Source organism: Mesoplodon mirus (genome assembly GCF_964341445.2).
Source record: "Mesoplodon mirus genome assembly, chromosome: 8".
NCBI classification, from domain to species: Eukaryota; Metazoa; Chordata; class Mammalia; order Artiodactyla; family Ziphiidae; genus Mesoplodon; species Mesoplodon mirus.
In genome coordinates this window covers 110,238,613-110,258,307 of record NC_138984.1, presented here as the reverse complement: position 1 = coordinate 110,258,307, position 19,695 = coordinate 110,238,613, and the positions used below count along the sequence as shown (strand labels likewise).

The following is a 19,695-nucleotide window of genomic DNA, read 5'->3' as shown; positions in this document are numbered from 1 at the left end:
GAGCGGTGGGGACGGAGATTAAGAATAGCTCCTGCCCTCAAGGAATCAGAAGGCAGGCAGCCATCAATTAAATGATTTCACCATTAAATGTAAAATTATAACTATGAGTCTTGTTTCAAGGGACGTTAAATGAAGTCAGGGAGGATGGGCCATGCTTCCCAGGGGAGATGTGAAGATGCTCGCTTGATGAAGGTGCTGGTGGGGTCAGGTAGAGCATGGGGTGAGGCAGAAAAGCATTTCAGGCAGAGAAAACAACACATGCCAAGACCAGGTGGTAAGAGACAGCCTGGCCATGGTCAACTGAAGGATTTCAAGGGGGGAATGGGGCAGAGAAATTAAGGAGTGTTATAGATTGAACTGTGCTCCCCCACATTCATACGGTGAAGCCCTAACCCCCAATGTGACAGTATCTGGAGACAGGGCCTTTGGGGAGGTGACTGAGGTTATATGAGGTCAGAAGGGCAGGGCGCTACGGTCACTGGACTGGCTTCCTTATAACAAAAAGAAGAGATAGAGAATCTCCCTCTCTGTGTGCACAGAGCAAGGGCCATGTGAGGACTCAGTAAGAAGGCTGCTATTTGCAAACCAAAGAAGTCTCACCAGAAACCATCCCTGGCATCTCCCAGATCTCAGATTTCTAGCTTCCAGAACTGTGAGAAAATAAACGTCTGCTGTTTAAGCCCCCCTATCTGTGGTATTTTGTCATGGCAGCTCCGGCAGACTAACACAATGGGAGAACTGCACCCGATGCAGCTGGAGGGGCAGCCGACCACGAGGTCCTAATGTTAAGGATTTTGATCCCTGACCTAAGAGCCATGGGAAGCCATTAACAGACTTGAACTTGATGGGCCTGAGAATGGGGGCATCAGTGGGATCCCAGCAGCTGCAGCATGAACAGCCTAGGCGAGGGTAGATGCAGACATTCCTCCAGTGATGCCATGTCCAGTCAAGGTCCCTCAAAGTAGAAAAGGGGCTCCAGGAGCTCAAGCTCTTTGACAGTCCCTACAAAGGGAGGTGCTATCAGCGAGCAGGGCCCAGGTAAGGCTGAACACCTCTATTTACAAGAAGTGAAAGCAGCAACGGTGACCAGTCTTTTCTTCAGTGCTCAGTACGCAGCCAAGAAGTAGAGGTGGAGAGTCAGGTGGGTTGTCGCAGGGCTCAGACCAGCAGGGGAGCTGGGCAGAGGAAAAGGCGGAGAGAGACGACAGTGTGATCCAAGTGGTGGGCCGGAGGACCTTGTCTAGCGGGGCAGGACAGGGCTCCTTGACACCCGATTCAATATGCTTCCTCTGTGCTGTCTCTACCCGCAAATGGCTTTTATTCTGAGTGGTTTTAGCATTACTAAGCTGAAGGCATGGCTCGATGAAGGCTTCTGCTGTCTTATTACACTTTGGCAGCCCCCATGAGGCATGCAACTAAGACAGACGAACAGGCTTGCTAATGAATGGGAACTGGGATTCCAACACTCCCTTCCACGGGAACGATGCATCTCTCCAACAGAGAAGTGAAACCTTGGAGGCAGCCTGATTATACAAATAAAGCAGCATTGTTGTATTTGTCTGCCAGGGTGACCACAGGACACTTGCCATTTATGACAGGTATCACAAATAGAAAAATAAACATGAAACACCATTTATTATAGCCACATCCACCCCAGTAAAGGGAGGAGGAGAACAGAGGCAGCAAGCCGAATACTCGAGGCAAAACTTTTGTCCTGAAATAGCCAAACATTTGAGTCAAAATAATCTCTCACTCTAAAAGTGTCAGTAATTTAACTCTGGTGATATTTCCCTGAGAGGCTGAGTTGGCTTAGCCCTCTACACCACAGAAATAGCCTTTACTAAGAAAATTAATGACACAAACATGATAGTAACACCAGAATTTAAACTAGTCAGGAAAACAATTATTTAAAAATTCTTTGGGCACTTCAGAGCATTTTAAGGCATTCATTTTCATGTTGATATACACAAGGGTATAGAGATTGATTTTTCAATTAATTATATTTCTGCATATGGCCTGTATGTGGGGTGCAGAATTTCATGAAGTCAATGAAAGGGAAGCTAGAGAAACACATGAATCAAATGACAAGCCACTGACAAAGGAAGGTCTGGCCGAATTAAACCAGTTAATCCTGAAACAATGGGAAATTGACAAGGATGATGCCAGGACATCCTCATCCTTCAATGAGAATGAATTAAATAGCAACGAATTAAGAGAAGCTCTTGGGAGAAAGCTTTCTTTATAATCTTGCTATTCTAGAAAATCAAACACAATGGCTATCACAACTATTTTGTCGGAAAAATTGCAAGTGAAGCACTTGTTTCATTCTGAAAAGAATTATTATAAGAATTCACATATGATTAGAAACTATGTTTGACAAAATATAAGACAAATTTCTTTTCATAATTTTCACTTTTGTTTTTCACAATGACATCCCAATAAAACCTCTTTTCATGGGAAATTCGGGACTCCATTTTAAGAAACTAATTGGAAGAGTTTGTTTCAGGTACTGATTGTAAAGAGGAGCCACTGTCAACATCTCAGCTTCCTTTCTCTGTCTCTCCCGTGAACACGTGACTTTGACCTCACATCTGAGGTCTTAAGACCCAGAGGATATGATTCTGATCTCCTCCTTGCTTCTCTCTGGCCCACCCCACAAATATCCAAATATGTGTCAACCTTCTTTTTACAGTAGTTCAGTTCAGCAGCCACTCTCAATCTTTTTTCCATCCAGATACACTTGGGACTAAGTCCATATTCAAGATATTCTCCAAGATCAACCCAAGTTGACGTGCAATTCCCATCACTCTCTGCGCCTCCTCCCCTTTCCCTCTGACTCAGGAGAGAAAATCAGAATGCCAAAAAAAAGTGTACCTATTATAGAGTCCTAAGCCTCTATGCTGTTCCTTTAATTTCATAATTTCACAATTTTCTGTAAAAAAATTTTCATTAACTATGGTTGAAAGCCCATCACTACCCTACAGGTCCTTAGGAGGTAGCGCTAACCTAGTCCCAATCACTTTACACTCTTGAAAGTTACAAATTACAACTCTTCGTTTAAACTACTCTTGTTCCACTTTGAGTGGGTGACATCTGACAGCAAGCCCCATGAGCAACAGACACAAACACGAGTGTCTGTGGACCTGGGTGCCCCACGCACTGAAAATAACTCCAAGTGAGAGTTCAGAAATATAAGATGGAAGGTCTGGGAAGAAAAAAAAAAGAAAAAAGATGGAAGGTCTGGGAAACCCTCTTGAAAGGAAGGCTCATTTTGCATATTCTCAACATCTAAGGTATAAAGAGACAAATGCACCAGTTCCTTGCCTCCAGAAGAGACAGGAATCCAGACCAGGCCACCTCTGTTCTGGCACGGGACAAGTCATATTAGCTGTGACCGTGCAAAAAGAAATGTCTAGTACTGATTTCTCAGTGAGCTGACAAGAGGCAAGAGGGACACTCATGTGTCCAGAAATGTGTACTTTCACATTATTATTGTTTTCTCCTGCAAATTGCTTGAGAGCTAGGAGGTGTCCCCGCATCTCTTTCCCTCCCAGAGTTCCCAATTTGTTTTCATTATTCACCAACCCAGCCCCTCAGCTAGAGTGAGGCACAATAGCAAAAGATGCAGAAAGGAAAATTAATATGTTCTACATAGACTTCCTCATCTTGGGTAGATTTATGAATTTCCCTTCTGTTATGCAGAAGTTAGCATTTTTAACAATGAAGGGGAAAATTCCTTAATTGTTTTTTTATTGCCTCCAGAGCTCCAAAGACATCCTGCGCTGTGTTGTCATTTACATTTCACATTAAATGCAAAATGTTTGAAATGAGCAAATATTTGTTTTCATTTGATACATCTGTTAACTCAAGTGCTAAAAAGACAGCTAAATCACTATGTTAAATTCAGCGATTTGTAAACAATTTATATATTCATTTGTTCTGGGTTAAAAATGCCCCAGAGCATAAGTTTTATGAAACACAAAGTAAATTGCATTGTATCAATCTGATGCATGCAGGGCATGATTTCTTCCTCTTCACTCCATTAATTTATTTCCTCACTTGAGTTAATTAGTGAGGCTCCTATTTTTAAAAGCTCTTTGAAATTCACTGGGAGTGGGAACAGTTGCAAGAAGTGCTTTGGAAACCTCCTGCAGAGGAAATGGGCTAAATTCCCCCAAGACATTATCACACATTGAGCACCTGATTGCCATTCAACAATCTATGCTGGGAACACAGTGGGTGATTAAATACATAGTTGTTACAAGAAAGTGGGAGAGAACCAGAAGGAAAGAACAGGGCAGCTGAGAGAACAGACTCATTCCAGGTGATTACTAATTGGATGAGATGATCTCCAAGTTCCTATTTGTCTCTACACAAAAGTCTTGTGACATTCTGATTTTATGTCTCAATGGAGACATAACTCCAACATGGAGACCGACTTCAACTTGGAACAATACCCACTAGGAGAAGAGACATCTATTCAGAGCAATTAAAATTTTTTAAATTAAAAGAGATTGGTACAATAGAGAACAAAGATGAATCAATAATTTTTTTCCTTGGTCAAATGCAGTCTTAATTCCTAAATTAGGGTGGGAGATTAAAAAAGTAAATTCATTCACACTAAAGTATAAATTACTGCTAAAAGTTTAAAATATGCCTAAGGGTATATGGCGGAAAGAAGACCTAGTCTTTCAACAGATGTTCAAGCAAATCCAATGTCCGTTTCTTCCTGGAATATTTTGGGCAGAAGCCAATGGGCGAGAGAGATTGAGTTGGGTTGGGTGCCCTTCCTAAGTCCCTAGACAATGTCACCTGCTACAGACGCCTTACTCCAATTTCCAGAAAGGCTGCAACACCTTATCAAAGTCCTGCTTTATTTCATTTTCCTTTCCCCATGAGCCTGTGAAAAAACCACAGGCAGCCACTCATTCCCCTGCCCTTGTAATGGCAAAGAACAAATCTGACTCCATCTTGGATCTCTTTCTTTTACTTTAACCTTTGTATTCTATTGCTTTTGCCACAAGAATGTTGCCTACAGTCTGAAACAGACAGGATGGCCCACTCTCAAGGCTCTGACCTTTCAAGATATAACATGTTTCCATTCATATAGAGATAAAAAGTTGCAGAACAGAGAATAACATCTGTCTTGTTGGAGGTTTATAGGAACCTGACCTGACCTACATGTACAGCTGCAAGAACAAAGGATTCCGGCACCAAGAAGTCTGCAACAAGCAGCCACACCCCCTCCCCCTTAAATATAAAAGAAGTCTGAACTCTAACGCAGGTAAGGTGGTTCTTGGGGACACTAGTTCACCATCTTCTCGCTAAAGTCATTATTCCTGGCCCCAACACGTCAGTCCCTCAATTTACTGTCCTGCTGTGCGGCCAGCAGTGTGAGCTTGGACTCGCTAACACGCTGAGAACCAAGGTTAGAATCTGGGAGCTGCACTTGAGTGCGTTTGAACTAGGTCTTCCCTAAGCCTGAAATGGCTCCTTTACGAAATGGAAATATAAGCCAAGAGCACAGCGCCTGATGCAGAGTCCGCATCCCCAAACCGCAAACTCCCTCCTGTCATTTCGCACAGACCCAGAGTAAAGTCAGGTCAGTTGTACGGACACACCAGAAGCCAGGGGCATGGCTGGGACAGTACCCAGGTCTTTCCATTTCTCTTCAAGAGCCTTCCAATTTTCTTTCCTAAGTCCTTGCCCTAGAACCTGTTTCTCAGGTTTCCCACACCAAAACAAACAGCACCGTGATTTATTCCTTCTCTGATGCCACACTGGAAAGGGAGCTGGGGAAAAGGGGAAACATTGTCCCAACAGCTCCCCCTTGACTCACACACACCCACAAGGATATCTTTTTCTTCTTTCCGCTAAAAGACATTTTTAAAAACTCTTTGCTCCAGTACATTTTGTGTGTCTCCATGAAAGCCCACCAGGCCCCTCTTCTGAGGCCTTGGGGGGCTACTGATCATGGGCCCCTCCCTTCCTGGCACACAGGAGGATCTGACTTTAAATATTTACATCACAAGAAAAGTTTGGAAAACGAAACAAGTTCTCTGCAAGGGAATTGGTATTTGGGATGATCAATCAAGTCTCGGGAAATCTGTGAAGCCAGATTTTCTGAATCAGACAAACAAGCCAGCCGGTCCAGCCATGTTTCTGTGTTAAGAAACAAATCGACCAGGGCAAACAGGCCAGCACTACCTTGGGGAGTGTGTGTCTGAGAGCTCCAGCTTCTTAAGACTTGGGTAGGAAATCACTTTGGGGGAACAGAGTCCCAGCCTGTGTGTCTTTCCGACAGCCTTGTTTCTACAAAGGAGGAGAAAAATGGGAACACAATCGAATCGCCTGAGAAAGGTTCTCCAGGATAAAGCTGGGCTAGATAAGGCTGCTGCCTTCCATCTTCACAGAACTGGGTCCTTCTCAAAGGACTTCCACCTGTCCCATATTACCTAACCGGACCCTCAGATTTCTCGGTGTTACCTCCATTTTACCCAGGCTATTCTGTGACTTGGCCAGCCATCGCACAGCTGCCACTGTGGAACATACCCAGCCCTTCTGACTGCTGGGCGAGTGCTCTTTTGACCATAACCCAAGTCCCCAAAGCAGAGAGAAGAAACATGCAGAGGCTCAGATCCATGCCTCTTCAGCCTCACACTCTTAAGGCAAGACTTGAGTTTAGAGGACCGCGGGCGGTGGCGGGCGGGGAGTGGGGGGGATGAGGGCGGCTCGCAGGAGGCCCTCCACCCAGGACTCACTCAGGAAGATGATGGTCTGCCTCCGGGCGCTCCTGCTCTCCTCGCTCTCCGACTTCCTCACCTGCAGCTGCTGCCCCTGGGCGGCCAGCGTGCCCTGCTTACTCCTCGTGAGCGCCTGCATCATGCTCCAGCACATGAAGGCCACGGAGACCAGGACCACGAGGTAGATGACGAAGGCACCGAAGATGCTGGACTGGAACACGGTCCAGCGGCTGGAGAGGTTGGTACAGATGGACATGTTGGAGCTCTCCGGTTGCTCGTGGTGGCGGGTACGGGAGCGGTTGCACGTGAGACCGCGGTGACTGGGCACGTTCGCCAAGGGGTACTCGACTCCCATGGCGAAAAGCAAAGGCAACGCCACCAGGGCGGAGGTGACCCAGACGAAGCCAATGAGCAGCTTCACCTGGCAGGGCCCCGACATGGCCTTATACCGGAAGGGGTGGCAGATGGCGATGTAGCGCTCGAAGCTGAGCGTCAGCACGTGCAGCAGCGTGGCGTAGCTGCAGGCCTCGAAGAGGAACGTGTGAAGCTTGCAGGACACCGAGTAGCTGGGCGTGGTCAGGGGATTCCAGATGATGCTGTAGAACTCCACGGGCATGCCGATGAGGAAGACCAGGATGTCGGAGCAAGCCAGGCTCACCATGTGATCCGTCACCTCCTTCTGCAGGTAGCCCTTCTTCTGCAGCACCTGGGTGACCCGAATGGTGACACTATTCCCCAGGATGCCCACCACGAAGATGGCCAGGTACACCAGGATGAGGGTGATTTTGATCCAGGAGGCCACCTCGAACTCGGGAACGTGGCTGTGATCAATGACATGGGAGCAGTCACTGCCAGGACGGCTGGGCGAAGCCATGAGGAAGGCAGCCAGCCAGGCGGCGGCGTCCAAAGACCTTCCGAACTCTCCTTCCTCCTCCCCGCGCGGCCTGAAGCTCTCGGCCGCAACTCACTAGAGTGGGTGCAGGGCTTTTTCGAGCTCACCTGGACAAGGTAACAGGCTTTCGGGTGCTTTCACGGAAACTTCCCGGAGCAGCCCAACCTAGCCGAGGCTGGAGGCGTCCGAGGGTGGGGTTTGGGGGGGGGTGTCTGGGCGAGGCGGGGAGAGCGCGGAGGAAGGAGGTTCCAATCTCGCTGCAGCCAGTCAGCCCGCAGCCCCCAGCGCGCACGCCCTCCCCTTCTCCGTCCCGGGCGCTCCCCTCCCGGCTGCCTGGCCCTGGCGCGCCAAACCCACCTCTCCCGAACGGCTGGAGGCGGGGTGGTCAGCGATTAATCATTAACCGCCGCCGCCTGTGCTCCCGGCCGCAGACCCAGCCCAGCGGGGGCGTGCTCAGCTCACAGACACGGTCCCGACACCAGATCTTGGCCCCGGAGCACGGGGCGACGGGTGGCCCCATCTCCCCCGCCGCCCATGCGGCCACCGCCGAGTCAGCGTCGCCGTCCGGTCCCACGCGCATCCCACCGCGGGGAGGCGCAGCCGGGGGGGCAGCTGGAGTGCGCTCCCGGGCTTAGGCGCGGAAAAGACCAAGCCGCCCCCTCCTGCCCTGGGGTCCCTTCGAAGGTTTGGGCCACCACGGCCAGTTTGGGGGGCGGGGGACGGCTGGACCCGGGCGCCCGCCTCGGGCGCCCGCCTCGGTCGCTGGCCGGTTGGCGGGGCCCCCCTGGCGCAGCCAGCAAGCTTTCGCCTCCTTGGTGCCCTGCCGTCGGGCCCTGGGGTGTTGGCACTGGACGGTCAAGCTGTGCGCGGGCTGGAGCCGCTGCTCCAGGAAGTCGCCCCCAAGCAGGTTACTAGGTCCCCAGAGAAGCCCTGCATTTCCGCAAAGCCTCCCGGGCGTTCTGCGCAGGGTCTGCCTCACCTTCCTGCCGAAGGACCCGAGGAGCGCGGCGCCCTCCTTTCAGTTTCACTCCACAGCTCAGGCCCCTCTCCCGGGGGCAGCGGCGGGAAGTCCTTAACTGGGGACATGTATATGGATGAGGGTGGCACCATCCGCCAGGATGCCCCTGGTGGGAAGCGCGTCCTCCCAGGGAGCTGCGACCAGGACATCAAGGGCAGTAGGAGGGAGTAAACACGGCGAGAAGGATCATGACATTTTCGCTCTTAGAAGAGGAAAACCTCTCGTGGGCCCATCTTCATCTTCTAATTCTAAAATCAGAAGGAACTTTGCCGGGGGAGGCAGGGGGCTGTCCTATGCATTGTAGAATATTTAGCATCTTCATGTCCCACGCTGAATAGTGACAGCCAAAATGTCTCCAGACGTTGCCAGCTGTCCTCTGAGGGGGCAAAACTGCCCCAGGTGGAGAACCACCGCCTTGAAGGAAGAACATGGAACCTCTTCATCTGTTCATCCTGAGGGCGTAGCACAGGCCTGTCCAGAAAAGCATTCTTAAATGATCACAGCCACTGCCCTGTGATGGGATCGTTTTAAAGATGAAAAAACGGAGGTGTCCAGAGGATAGGTGCTTCCCCAAGGCCATAATAAAGTGAGTGAGGGACTTGAAAACCCAGATCCGTCAAACCCTGAGTATACCTACACTCCTAACAGGGAGGGAATTCTGGGAGCACAGAAGGTGCTCCGGAGCTGAGTCCAGAACAATACACGTAGAGAAACGGGGACTGTATTTTCTGAACCCAACCCTGGGCATGTAGTTTGAGGCCCTCAGCGAATGTTTGATTTTGACACTCTCAGAGGAAAAAAAAAAAAGGTTGTATGGCCACTGGATCTTTACAGTTAGCACTCGAGGTGGCTATAGCTATTTTTTCTCTCCCTTCTCTGTTAAATTACAAGCTATAAGGCCGAGAAGTCTCTCTTTTCCCTCTCTGACACTACTCCACAGAGCCCTAAATAGTATGTTTGGCCAACCCCCCTTCCCCCCACCGTTTGTGCTATTTGACCTACTTACTGGCGGAGAAACTCTTAACTCATTGCCTCATTGGTGAACTGTGCTTAGCTACATGACCTCAATTGCCTTATAGCTGCCCCCACAAAGCTCACAGGGTAAGCATGGACTCTTGGAGCTTTCATAACTACAGGTTTGAATCCTGAGTGGACTCCTCTGCAAAAGGCCCTGACTGGTTATTTGCTGTCCCAGAGGGACTGAGAAGAAAGGCTAGGAAGACCCCCACCACGACCACCAGCAGCATACAGACACAGCCCTGGCCCTGCCCACTTCTTTCTTCTAAAGAGGAAACAAGCCAGGAACCTCTCTCGTCTTCCTCAGCCCTGCCACTGATTCTTCCTTCGAAATGCTCCTCTTGGTCATTCCCTGAGCCCCTATGACATGCCAGGCACTTTCCCATAATTCATTTCTTTCAGTCCTCACGAGGCTGCAAGGTAGACGTTATTACCCCATTATACACATGAAGAAACTGAGGATAAGGAAAATGAAATGACCTACCATTAAAGGTTGGGGGCAGGCTTCAAACCCAGGTCTGCCTGGCTCCAAAGCCCTCTCCACTCTGGAATGCTATCTCTCTGTGCAGGACAAGACTGTGTCAGGCTGATAGTGGCATTTTGGGGAGAGAGACTTTTTTTAAGTCACCAGTTCTGATGCTTCTTGTCTCCCCAGCTGCAGCATGCCAGTCATCCTGCAATGTATTTGATAATTCCAATTTGTTCTGCTCAGACAAGATTTCCATTATTGTCCAATTTCTTTCATCAATTTTTTTTTCTTTCACAAAGTGTGAACAAGGATTACAAATGCATGGCCAAATGGTGAGAATCAAGCTCATTAAAATTCGCTCCTTACGGTAGAGAGGGAAAAATGCATTTTGAACAAAGGTCCAGGAGAATTGAATTTCCATTTCACCTTTGCTTTTCCTAAGACCAATTAAAAAGTGTTTAACGTGCTCTGACTTGTTGATAAAAGACTGGTATAACACCTCGCCTGGCTCTGTGTCATCTAGATCTTTTATTAGCATATTGTATGCGGGGAGGAGGGGGGAAAGAAAAGTAATGAAAAGTGAGAGGAAGGAATACTTTAGGTACTCTTTGACATCAGCTCTACTCAAGGGTCATTTTAGTGTCTCCACAAATTTATATTCACATTTTACACATTCCAGGTGACCTTTGGGGTCTTCTAGGCTAGTGGCTTTCACACTTTTTTTTTTTTTTTTTTTTTTTGCGGTACGCGGGCCTCTCACCGTTGTGGCCTCTCCCGCTGCGGAGCACAGGCTCCGGACGCGCAGGCTCAGCGGCCATAGCTCACGGGCCCAGCTGCTCCGCGGCATGTGGGATCTTCCCCGACCGGGGCACGAACCCGTGTCCCCTGCATCGGCAGGCGGACTCTCAACCACTGCGCCACCAGGGAAGCTCCACACTTTTTTTAAGCACTAATTTTCATAATAAAATCTTACATTGGCACCCAAAGTTTTAAAAAAAACAAAACGCATATACACACAAACACACACACTTACATATACATACATATTGTATTTTTGTAAATTTAAATTTATTTTCTATGCTCAAATTCACATTTACTCATTTAAAATCAACAATACCCTAAAAAGTGAATAACACCTTGTTTACAAAGGTTCATGGTAAAATCATAGTGACTATACTCTAGGCTATAAAGAGAACTTCAATAACTTTCAAAACTTATGAACAGTGTAGATAACTTTACTTATAATGCAATATAACTAACAAGTCATAACAGAACCAGAAAAGTGAAACATAAAACTCCACCATCTCGGGCTTCCCCGGTGGCGCAGTGGTTAAGAGTCCGCCTGCCGATGCAGGGGACACGGGTTCGTGCCCCGGTCCAGGAAGATCCCACATGCTGCGGAGCGGCTGGGCCCGTGAGCCATGGCCGCTGAGCCTGCGCGTCCGGAGCCTGTGCTCCGCAACGGGAGAGGCCACAGCAGTGAGAGGCCCACGTACTGCAAAAAAATAAATAAATAAAAAAATAAAAACTCCACCATCTCTAAAGAAAACCAAACCCAAAATTGTAAAGTATCTAGAGAATAATGACCACAAAAAGACTGCCTATCAGAACCTGTAGGAAATAGCTGAAGGAGTTCTCAGAGAAAAATTCAGAGCCCTAAATATTTATTCTAATAAACAGGAAAGAATAACAATAAGAGAAGTTATAAAAAGAATAAAATTAAGGAAAACAAGAAGGGATTAATAAAGATCAAAGGAATTATGAAAGAACTAAATAGAGCTAATAAATAATCTCAAAACTTTTTTTTACGTAGGACTAGCCATCAAGAATGACTAGAATCAGGGGGCTTCCCTGGTGGCGCAGTGGTTGAGAGTCCGTCTGCCGATGCAGGGGACACGGGTTCGTGCCCCGGTCGGGGAAGATCCCACATGCCGCGGAGCGGCTGGGCCTGTGAGCCGTGGCCGCTGAGCCTGCGCGTCCGGAGCCTGTGCTCCGCAACGGGAGAGGCCACAGCAGTGAGAGGCCCGGGTACCGCAAAAAAAAAAAAAAAAAAAAAGAATGACTAGAATCAGACTGGGAGCCTGCAGCTCCCAATTCCCACAGCACAGATGTGAGCCCCTCAGAGAAGAAAGACTAACGAGGCGATCGCCCACACTTGCTGCCTGGAGGAACTTACCAGAAAATGATGCAGGGAGGGACTCCAAGCAGAACATGGTTATCTTGCTGAGTTGAAGAAGCAGATTGGAGCCCAGGAAGCAGAGGCTACTAGACTTCACATAGCAGAACACTGAAAGGACAGAGAGACACAGAAAGAGTGGCAGAAATCCATACAGAGGTTCTCTTGAGTCTTTGGCAGAATACTGAGTGGACATGTGGAGGTGAGACTCCAGGAGCTGGCAAAGTATGACTACTGAGGGAAGAACAGATGCTGGCACTTTAATCCAGACAATTCCCAAGGTCCCAAAGAGCTGGAAGATGCTGAAGTTCCAACCAATGAGTGAAGAGACCTCATTGAACCAACCCTGGAAGGGCCAGATCTTAGTAATAGAATTAACTAGCCACAGAGCCAAGGTTACTCTAGACCTGCCTTAACAAAGATATTGACCTGAGCTACCTAATAGGGTAGTCCCTAGCTCATTACACTGGAAATATGGCTAGTCCAAGCTGGGATGTCTTGTAAGTATAAAATATATACCACATTTCAAAGACTTTGTATGAAAAAAAAATAATGTGAATGTAATTGTTTCTATATATTGATTTCATGGTGAAATGATATAATGGCTATACTGGGTTAAATAAAATATATTATTAAAACTAATGTCACTAATCCAAAAAGATACATGCATACCAATGTTCATAGCAGCATTATTTACAACTGACAAGTTATGGAAGCAACCTAAGTGTCCATCAGCAGAGGAAAGGATAAAGAAGATATGGTCCACATATATATATGATGGAATACTACTCAGCCATAAAAAAGAATGAAAGTTTGCCATTTGCAGCAATATGGGTGGACTTGGAGGGCATCATGCTAAGTGAAATAAGTCAGAAAAAGACAAGTACTGTATGATATCACTTGTATGTGGAATCTAAACAAAAAAACAAACTAGTGAATATAACAAAAAAGAAACAGACTCACAGATATAGAGAACAAACTAGTGGTTACCAGTGGGGAGAAGGAAATGTGCATGGGCAATATAGGGGTAGGGGATTAAGAGGTACAAACTATTAGGTATAAAATAAGCTACAGGGATATATTGTACAACATGGAGAATATAGCCAATATTTTATAATAACTATAAGTGGAGTATAACCTTTTAAAATTGTGAATCACTATACTGTACACCTGTAATTTATATATTATTATACATCAACTATACTTCAATTAAAAAATAAATTTCAGGGCTTCCCAGATGGCACAGTGGTTGGGAGTCCGCCTGCCGATGCAGGGGACACGGGTTCATGCCCTGGTCCGTGAAGATCCCACATGCCGCGGAGCAGCTAGGCCTGTGAGCCATGGCCGCTGAGCCTGCACGTCCGGAGACTGTGCTCCGCAACGGGAGAGGCCACAACAGTGAGAGGCCCGCGTACCGTAAAAAAAAAAATAATAATAATAAATAAATAAATTTCACGGGGTTTTTTTGCTTTTTTTTGATGTGGCTTGCATTTGTGGCTCACATGATATTCCTATGGAACAGTGATACTATAAACAGATAATGAAACAAAAGAGAAAGTCCAAGGAAAAACCCAAATACTTATAGGAATTTCATTTATGATAACGGTAACATTTCATATCAGTAGGGATAGATTGTTCAGTAATTAATATTGGGACAACAGGTTAGCCATCTTTTAAATATATATATATATATTTAAAATCTTTATTATAATATAAGTTACAGGTAGATCAAAGATTTAAATCTTTGGATTTTAATCATTAATAAAATCATTAAAGGATAGAATAAAACACCAGAGAATTTTAAAATTTAAATTAAATTTTTAATCTTATGACATAAATGCTAGAAGCTATGAAGAAAAAAGTTGATAAACTCTGTCTAATAAAAATAAAGCTCCAAAGGGAAGAAACAATGTAGCCAAAGTCAAATGACAAATAACAAACCTACGGAAAATATATGCAGTTGATATCACGCAGTAATGAGTAATTTCCACAATGAACCCAAAGTGGATAACAATGTTCATTTATTCCCAAAATTGATCTAGAGACCTCAATTAAAATTTCAACAGATTTTTCTTTAAAAACTAGATAAGTTGATTATAAAATTTTAAATGTTCAGAGCCAAGAATGAGAAGATACTCTGAGGAGGTGAGAGGACTTGGCTGTACCAGATATGAAGACTTATTATAAAGCCACAGTTTATAAGGCAGTATGGCTTTGACATTGGGATAAAGAAAAGAATGATACAGAAGAGATAGTATAGAAATAAATCCACATGTGTCTGGACAGGGTTTTTGACAGAGATGGCACTGTGGGGCAGTGTGGAAGGGATGGTCTTTTCCATTGGTGCAGTAGATGACCCCCCCTGATTTATAGCATTTGCCAACATCCACGTTATAAATTCTCCCACCATGGCTGATTTCAAGCGACCCACACTTCCACACTTAAACAGTCTGCTCACAAAACTTCCAAAATTTTAACAATCAACTCTGACGAGTTCCAGGACATCACTCTTCTCAGTAAATGCTACTTGGGACAATCAAGTATCCATTTAGATAACATTCATTAAGCAAGAAGATAAACAGCCCAATTTAAAAATGAACCAAAGAAAAATCCAGATGGACAATAAACAAGGAACTTCTTCAGTAGTTGGGGAAATGCAAACTAAAAACGCAAACACAATTACACATCTACTAGATTGCCTAACATTGAAAGACAACCGATACCATCTGTCCCTGAAGATGTGGAGTAATGGTGACTCTTGTACATTGCAGATGAGAGAATAAGTTGGTACAACCACTTTGGAAAAGAGTTTGCCAGAATCTACTAAAGTTAGGGACTTCCCTGGTGGCACAGTGGTTAGGTCTGCCTGCGAATGCAGGCGACATGGGTTCGAGCCCTGGTCCGGGAATATCTCACATGCTGCGGAGCAACTGAGCCCGTGCGCCACAACTACTGAACATGTGCTGTAGAGCCCACAAGCCACAACTACTGAGCCCACGTGCCACAACTACTGAAGCCTGAGCACCTAGAGCCCGTGCTCCACAACAAGAGAAGCCACCACAATGAGAAGCCCGTGCACCTCAATGAAGAGTAGCCTCCACTCACCACAACTAGAGAAAGCCTGCACACAGCAACAAAGACCCAAATGCAGCCAAAAATAAATAAATAAATTTATTTTTTAAAAAAAGAATCTAAAGTTAGATATAACATATCTTGTGACCCAGAAATTCCCTTCCTAGGTATATACCTTACAGCTCATGTCAACACAATGCATAAACAAGAATATGTACAGCAACATTGTCAATAATTACCCCACACCCAATTTCCACCTATAGGACAAATAGATAACAAAACACAGCATATTCATATAAAGAGCTACTATATAACCATGAAAACAGATACACCACTGCTACAAAAACAATGTGGCCGGATCTTACAACCATAATGATAGATGAAAGAAACAAGACTCAAAAGAATACATGAGTCAATTTATATAACATTTAAATACAGACAAAACAATAATATTGGGGATATATATATATATATATATATATATATATATATATATATATATACATACACACAGGCATAGCCTTGGAGATATTGTGTGTTCCATCCCAGACTACTGTAATAAAGCGAATAGCACAATAAAGTGAGTCACACGAATTTTTTGGTTTCCCCGTACATATAAAAGTTATGTTTACACTATACCGTGGTCTATTAAGTGTGCAATAGCATTATGTCTAAAAAACAATGTACATAACCTTAATTCAAAAATACTTTATTGCTAAAAAATGCTAACCATCATCTGAGCTCCAGCAAGTCCTAATCTTTTTGCCATAGTAAATTAAAGATCAGTGATCACAGATCACCATAACAAATATAATAATGAAAAAGCTTGAAATATAGGGAGAATTACCAAAATGTGACACAGAGACACAAAGTGAGCAAATGCTGTTGGAAAAATGGTGCTGAGAGACTTGGTCAATGCACGGCTGCCACAAACCTTCAATTTGTGAAAAAAGCACAATATCTGTGAAGCACAATAAAGTGAAGAGTAATAAAATTGAGATATATATATATGAAATATGGGGATATATATAATAAAATTGTTCATTTATTTATAAAGAAAGGATGGAGGTCACCTCCTGTGGGTGGGTAAGGATGTGACCTGGAAAGGACCCATGGAATGGAGGTGGGGTCTTCTGGGTGCTGACAATACTCTATTTCTTTACCTGGGTAGTTGTTACACGACAGTAATTATATGATGCTTTGCTTTATGATTTTTAATATTCAGTTATTTATGGCTTATGGACTTTGTGCATTTATATATCATGATATTGTAAAACAACATTTTTTAGAGAGGGAGAACACCCACACAGCCAGTTGGATAAGCTGAGTCAGTCCTGCTTTTCAACCAGTGGGATGACAATGCTGCAGCCAGGTCACTCTCACAGTGATAAGAGTAGTAACGGCTCCCATAATTAAATACCTATTGTGCCCAGACACCAGGCTTGTTCAATGTTCAAAATAGCCCTGCAAGGTGAGGGTCATTATTACTATTTACATATCTGTAAATCACCCATCAAATGCCTCCTCTCCAGTCTACCCAGGACTTGGTCCATGACCAGGAGGCTGTAGCCTGATGGTCACTGTCTAGATGAGTGTAGGATCCATGACAAGTTGGACCCCGAGGAACCATTAACATATAACCTGGAGACTTCCTCCCTTTTTCCTTGGCCCCTGGAATGCCATCTGGCAAACAGCCTGAGGATCCAGCTCCCTGGACCACAAGAACAAGGCTAGGGGAGGCCCCATGGAAAATGGCATGCTTTGTGAAGGCTCAGTGCGTGGATGGTCCTTCCTGGGGATCTGATGGAATGCCAATTCAGGATTAACATTCTATTCATCCACTGACTCTACCGAGAATGCTACAGCGTGATGATTAAGACAATAAACTGGGAACTCAGACCCCATGGATTTGCAGCTGTGCCCTCCACTCAGCTTCCTTGCACCTTGGTTTCCTCATCTGTAAAATGCAGGTGACAATAGTGCTTATCTCCTGGGTTTGTTGTGAGCATCATTAATGAATTTGCATAAATGGTGTCTGGCCTACAATATGTACCCATATATGTATTAGGTCTTGTGAAAGAGACAGTGTGGTGTAGTGGGTACAAGCACAGACTCTGAAGCCAAACTGCCTGGGTTTGAATCTACTGCCCCCCAGTTGTATAACCTTGGGCACTGTTCTTCTCTCTCTGGGCCCCAGGTTCCTCATCTGTCAACTTGAGGATAAATAACAGTGCCCACCTTAAAGGGTTGTTTGCAGGACCAAATAACATAATATAAATAGAGCACTTAGAACAATGCCAGGCAGAGGGAAAGTACTAGCCTGGGGTTAACTGTCATTAACATCATGTCCACAGTCCATTAGCTACTGCTGCTTATACTGTTGGAGCTGGGGCTCTGCAAGGTCCTAAAGCACATTCTGAACACTCCGGGTACCATTATGGCGTGAGCTAGGATTGACTGCTAAGAACATCTCGCTGAATTCCACTCCAATGAAATCAACAGATACAGGTTCAGCATATCCTTTCTGGATAGCACTGTAGGGAATATAAAGCAGTGAGACAGTCACATCTCTGAAGGAAGTCAAGCCAAGAGTACGTAAATTGTGAGATATCGTAAGGCAGCAATTGTCAAGTTAATGGCGTCAGCAATAAGTGCTACAGATACATAAAAGTGGCATCTGTCTTCACAGGTGCCACAAGATTCCTAGTCTCTGAAAATTGGGGAGGTATGTATGACACATAGGGAATCTTTATAATAACCAGATATTTCATCCAGCGGAACTCACTATTTTCAGACAGACCACACAACACAGAGAATTTCCTGAACAACAGAGACTCCACACTCTCTAACTTTACCTTCACTAAATATGAGCTTTGAGTGGCTTACAGAGCTGTGGCAATCAAGTGGCTATGGGCCAGCACGGAGACATATTTTGTGGCCTCGTGATGCTTTTCCTAAGGGCACGATGAAATGGCCACTCTCAGAGGGTGGCAAGTGGGACCTCAGTGTCATCGGCCACCTCATGTGCCGGTGGGTTACTCGGCCTATGTGACAGGCTTCAGAACGAGCAGCACCCCTGCCCTGCCCCCTGTTTAAGTGCAGGCTGCCTGGGAAAACCCTTTGGTGCATTAAAAAAAAACAACAACAAGCAAACAAACAGAAAACACACCAACTTCCTGAACTAAGGTCGGCTTCTTCTTTTTGAAAACTACAGACAAACCCTGTCCTACCAATGACTGTACTTAGTGCTGGCCACCCAGAGGTCAGACCCTCCTTGCTTTTGCTTTTAGAGTTGGCAGCATATAAGCAATCTGCTAGTTGGGTTCAAAAGTACAGAAAGGAAAAAAAAAAAAAAAAGCTGTAGAAGGCAGGGCCAGCTTAAGAAAGCTGCTTCAAGCATTTAAGCTGGACTAACATGTCAGCGGGGAGATGTTTACCTTCCTCCCTCAGCTTACATTATGGGTGAAATGTGCATTTGTGGATCCAGCCAGCACTGTTAGTCTATGAGATAATGTTTGTTCTCGGTTCCAAACTTTTGACCACACGCATTTCAAGTTGGGAACAAAAGAAGAAGCACTCTGTATTGTTAATAAGTTCTTCCCCTGTTCTTACAACCATCTTTTCTCCATTAGGGGAATTTCTGTGATTTGACAAATACGAGGAAGAACGAACTCTCTCATGATTCCTTTCGATGACTGTGTTACAGCAATAAACATGTTTCTCGCTGTTGCAAAGAGAGAAGTCAAAAAAGAATGGGGGACAGGGATGGATGGCATTCATCCCAAACTCAAGCAGCAGGTCCTCCCCACCTCTTCCTCGGAGAGAGCAATCAAAGCCAATCATGTCCTCATCTCTCGCCCTTCAAACAGGCTGGATGGATACCCTTCAGAGAGAGACCAAGGAAACAGCTAGTGGCTTGGGGTCCATAACTATGAAAATTGTTCTCGGCCAGGATCCAGGACTCCTTGGTAGATGGAATTAGCATGAGGTGTTACATGTTCTGCAAGAATTGACATTGTAGGTCTGGCCTCTTCTTTTTTTTTTTTTTTTGCGGCACACGGGCCTCTCACTGTTGTGGCCTCTCCCGTTGCGGAGCACAGGCTCTGACCACGCAGGCCCAGCGGCCATGGCTCACGGGCCCAGCCGCTCCGCGGCATGTGGGATCCTCCCGGACTGGGGCACGAACCTGTGTCCCCTGCACCGGCAGGCGGACTGTCAACCACTGTGCCACCAGGGAAGCCCCTTGGCCTCTTCTTTGAGCTGTTGGGCAGTAAGCCCAGAGACAATCTAGATGTGCTCTGGCAACAC

At 45.6% G+C, this 19,695-nt stretch overlaps 1 protein-coding gene across 1 annotated transcript in view; it reads right to left on the bottom strand.

The window, feature by feature from the left end:
* The window catches only part of GPR39 (G protein-coupled receptor 39), a 240,836-nt gene extending 233,110 nt beyond the window's left edge, over positions 1-7,726 (bottom strand). The window contains exon 1 of the mRNA XM_082630809.1: positions 6,762-7,726. Coding sequence (XP_082486935.1) covers positions 6,762-7,617 — 856 coding nt within the window. The 5' untranslated portion in view covers positions 7,618-7,726. The remainder of the gene's footprint in view (positions 1-6,761) is intronic.
* Between the last annotated feature and the right edge of the window lie 11,969 nt (positions 7,727-19,695).